Source organism: Phragmites australis, chromosome 6 (assembly GCF_958298935.1).
Source record: "Phragmites australis chromosome 6, lpPhrAust1.1, whole genome shotgun sequence".
NCBI lineage: Eukaryota > Viridiplantae > Streptophyta > Magnoliopsida > Poales > Poaceae > Phragmites > Phragmites australis.
In genome coordinates this window covers 45259305-45264015 of record NC_084926.1, presented here as the reverse complement: position 1 = coordinate 45264015, position 4711 = coordinate 45259305, and the positions used below count along the sequence as shown (strand labels likewise).

At 46.4% G+C, this 4711-nt stretch overlaps 1 protein-coding gene across 1 annotated transcript; it reads left to right on the top strand.

Annotated features, from left to right (window-relative positions):
- Positions 1-620: 620 nt before the first annotated feature.
- On the top strand, positions 621-3298 carry LOC133922875 (uncharacterized). The gene is made up of 2 exons (XM_062368401.1): positions 621-904; positions 2075-3298. The coding sequence occupies exon 2, from the start codon at positions 2453-2455 to the stop codon at positions 3119-3121; it is 669 nt and encodes a 222-aa protein (XP_062224385.1). The 5' UTR covers positions 621-904; positions 2075-2452; the 3' UTR covers positions 3122-3298.
- The last annotated feature ends 1413 nt before the right edge of the window (positions 3299-4711 follow it).

Sequence of the window (4711 nt, the reverse complement as noted above, 5' to 3'; positions counted from 1 at the left end):
TTTTGTCCAGGTCGCTCGGTGCTGATCGAGATACTGGATTGTGATCTCGTCTCGCTCATGGAGACAGACGGAAGGGAGAGAGGGAGGGAGAGGTACCACAAAGACATCCCCTTTGTCGCGGGTGCAAGCAAAGCAAAGCTGCAATTAATCATTATTATTCTGCTCCATCTTCTTCTCCTCTATGCTGTGCACTGCAAGTCCAGCAATGTGTTTAGCTTTGCTTTCGCAATCCGTCCTCGTAAAGAAGATCTCTATCAATGAGGCCAAGCGGTGCTCCAGGAAGAGCTTCAGCGTGAATTCGATCTGACGAGCTCAACAGTTGCGTTGCATCAGAGTATTGTCATCAGTTCACACACGAGATGAGCCCAAATCCTGTAGAAACAAAATCACAAATACGTACAATGATGAGACACAGCTCACAGCTGCTGTGCTCTGCTCTGCTCTAGTGCAAACAAAACTGTAGGTGGCTTTCACAGCAGCAGAGGCCCACTAGTACAGCCACTGCGCCCGCTTCAGGAGACCCAGCAGCTGAGTGCACCTACCAGTTTCCCCGCGTGCCTTGGGGATGCCGCCACCCGGCCCATCACGCGCACCGCACCAACACCTCTCATAAAAAGTCAAGTCTTTTAGCAGAGAGAAAAAAATCCCCCAAATCCGGCAATCCCCACTAGACAGACAGACAGAGAGAGATCCAGTCAGTGGAGTCGCTCCCCAAATCCGCCTCGAATTCCTCGACGCCAAGCAACCCCCAAGCCGCCTTCTCCTCCTCCCCTTCCGCTTCGCTTCACTGCTTCCGAGGAATCGCCTGCCCAGATCCGTGCCTTCCCACTCCCCCGTCCAGGCGCCCACGGTGACTGCTCGATTCGGCGTGCGATTCCCCATCCCTCCCCCGGCTCCCACGCAGGTAATCCTGCCGTTTCATACCCTTGATTTCGCCGTTTATTCATGGAATTCCGTTGGATCTGGGTGTTTCCCGATGCGAATTCGAGGGCCGCCTACGCCTAGCTGTAGAATTCGCCCGGGAACCCAAAAGGTGCGGCCTTGCCATTCCCTGGGGCTGCTTGTTTCGTTGGTGGCTTTGACACGGCCTAGATTTAGGAGAATTGGCGGCTAGTCGTTGTAAATTGTCGCAAAGGATCGGCCTTTCCGCGATTCCGCCTCTGAATTTTGGTCAGTTGGTGTCCAATAGGTTGATTTGATCTGGGTAATTGAGCCATGATTCATGATCAGGAAGAATTGGACTAGCAAAAGTCAAATCTTTTTGCCTAACTGATCTGCTGCGAAGTTCACGCGGTGTGGATATGGTTCCTGTATCATCTATTTGGGTACGATCTGAAAGGGATCCTGCTGCATCTGTCGGCACTTTGGATTCTCCCGGTTACCGTAGCGTGAATTGATTTGATTCTGAGGGGTTTAGGATAACATCATTGTTAGATCAATCTTATTCTTAGGTTTTATATTACCTTCCAGAATTGCAGAATGGAGGACATAGATGCCAGGGTATGAATTTGGTGCCCTCTCGTTCTGCTGTGGTGTTGCAACTAGCTAATTGGCCAAGACCTTGTTATCCATAATTGGACTTAATTATTAGGTGCCTATTCGATCTTCACATGCTTCCTCTGCTACATTCTTTTGCGTCCTTTCAAGTATGCAAAGTATAGATTTGAACCTTTTTCTGCACCATTACAACACAAGGTATCAAATGTGAGTTAGCTAGAACCACTAGGTTTGCGTTGACAGAATAGCTCAGGTTATGGCAGTACTATTCAGAGCAACGAAAACTCGACTAGTAAAATCCTTACAAATGAGTCCTCAAGGATGGTGCATGGAATTTTTTTTAGGAGATTTTAATTTGTTGATTGCCAATATACGTTGGGATTTGGAAATCTGCTGAAAGATTATTTTGTTCACCATTTGTGATGTGAAGTCATTTAATTTGTTCTATTTTATATCATGATGCTACAGTTCGTGCTTACTAGAAGAACCAGTCATATGTGTTCCCCTGCTTTATTTATATGTTCGTTTTCTATATCTGCTGGCCATTTCTCACCTCGTGTTTCTTCTCTTGGCGCAGTGAAGGATCCTTATGAGCTGGTTGGCTGGGGTTTTACTCCAATTCTGGTGCTACTAAGATGGGTCAGAAGCTGGGCAGCAACAAGTTTGGGATAGATGAAATAGCAGGCGCTTACTATTTCTTGCTCCTGCTCTCCCCTGTGGTCTCCTTCTGGGATTGCATCTTTCGCAAGATAAGATACTCATTCAGACCTGAGTGGGTGTAGCCTCCTGCAGTGACCGCTTTAGTAGTAGTTGGTTTGAAAATAAATAGACGGGCTCTTAGGGAAGCTTCTAGCAAGGAGTCCAAAAGAATGAACTTTGAAGATTTTGGTTTGGCTTAATTATAGTTGTTAGTAGAGGAGTTTAGCTGAGATAGTCAATAGCAGGTGCAGTTGTCATGGACAAGGCTATGAGCAATCAGGCAGGCAAAGTCTTGAAGAAAGGAAAAAAGAAACAAGCCAAAGATGAATTGGATCGCCAGAAGCAGGCTGAAAAGAAGAGGCGGCGGCTAGAGAAAGCACTGGCAAACTCTGCTGCCATTATTTCAGAGCTGGAAAAGAAGAAGCAGAAGAAGAAAGAAGAACAGCAAAGGCTGGATGAGGAAGGTGCTGCAATAGCTGAAGCAGTTGCTCTTCATGTTCTCATAGGTGAAGACTCCGATGAACCCTGCCATTTGATGCTAAATAAGCACAGAAGGTGCAACCATTGGGATCCCTCGGCTGGTTTTGATTTCACTGTGGATACACAAGGTACTGATATTTATGCTTCTGATGCACTGATTTGCGCCAATCATGCATATGCTCCCAAAGGGAGGTGGACTGATTGGGGCATTGGCCAGCCATTGCCATCTTGGGGAGAAGTGAGGGAATTTCAGGATTCGTACTATCAAGGAACATTGCATCAGTCTGTTACCTGCCCTGGTTTCATGGCAGCCCAAGCAGTCTCGTCGTTGCAGATCAGGGATTCGTCAGAAATCACCTCTCCAAGCCAAGGAGCGGATGCAGCAACTGTCGTTAACAGGATGCTTGGTAGCACCAACAGGCTCAACCTTTACAGAGAGATATAAATACACTTGTCATAGTATTGTATATAGTCACCAAAAAATGTGTTGCTACGTTGCCTGCAATATATCTGGTTTCAAAAGAAATGGATAGAACATCTTCACTGTTTTGTGAGTCTAAAGGATATTTTGTATCAGTTAACATTGGTATTGTAATGAACATATGGTTTTGATTTTCTGTCACTTTTTCTCCGAGGGCGTTCAGAATCTGATTGGTGTGGTATTATTCTGTATGGCACTTTTCTAATTGATTCATCTAATTTTGATGATTAGCAGGAATATTTAGATATGTATCGCATCTTGCTTGCCAGAAGATAATGATGTTACTCGGTCTGTCCTTGTATATGTTGCCATCTGCTCGATCAAGAAGATTGCAACCTGAAGCCTGAAGATTAGAGGATATTCAGTATTACTCTATGCTGGCTCGTTCGGGAGTAAAGCTGGCCGGCACGGCGTGCCGGTTACGCCACGCTGCGCCCTGGCCCGGCATGGCATGCCGCATCCATGCTCGGGTTCGGGCTAACTCGGCATGGCATGGCTCGGTCTTGGCCGAGCCTTCGGCACACGGGTCAGCACAAGATGGCCTAGTTAATTAGTCTTGTCTGATAAGTCGTGTTCATGGCACGGTCTCTTATGAGTCTTGCTATGGACTGAGCCTTCGGCACACGGGGCAGCACAGGATGGTCTAGTTAATTAGTCTTGTCTGACAAGTCGTGTTCTAATTGGATCGTGTCTAGATGTGCATATGTTAGATCGGCCCATCAGCACAGTTGACTAGGTCTGTTTGTGAGAATCGAAATATCAGATCAATTTTTTTTGCGGGGATAAGTGGGCTTTATTACTCCAAAACAAGGTTACAATCTACAACAATTACAGAAGAGATATACAGTGATGATTGATTCAACAGAACATCTGATCCTCGATTCACCCGAGAGAAGTTTGCTAACACATATGAAGCCTTGTTTTGTGAACGACTAATCTTCTTAGTAAAAGTTCACATCTCCATTGATCATCCTACGTAGATCTTGTAGAAGGTAACCAACGCTCGATCTATCCATCATAGTGCTTGGCAGTGCCTGCAGCATCACCTCACAGTCTGACTGAAAGACAGTCGATTGTTCGATATGCTAGAGCACCAAAGTCAACCCTTCCGTAGCAGCTAGGACCACTGCCTCTAGCTCATCATTGCAGTGGGGAAGGAAGCACCATGCTGACAGCAGAACAACGCCCTCTGAATTCCTGATGACCACTCCCAACCTAGCTGTCGGAGGGTTAACTCCTGTCGCAGGGATCCTGAGGGGCCCCTTTTTAGAGATTCGGCCGGGGGGATGATTCTGAATATGTTTGCTGGAGAAATAAATGGATGTAAATGCGATGGCTGGTAGGGTGGAATGATCTAATACAGAAAAGAGTAAATGCACTGGGGGTTTAGACAGGTTCGGACTGCACGGAGGCGTAACACCCTACTCCTGTGTGGATGCTATAAATACCCTGAGAATGTCTTTCAGGAATGTGGTAGTTACAAGAATGTTTGTCTATCCTAGAGTCTGGAGCTCCTTGTTCTTCGATTTCTATGCTCGTATGAAGGTGTTCTTT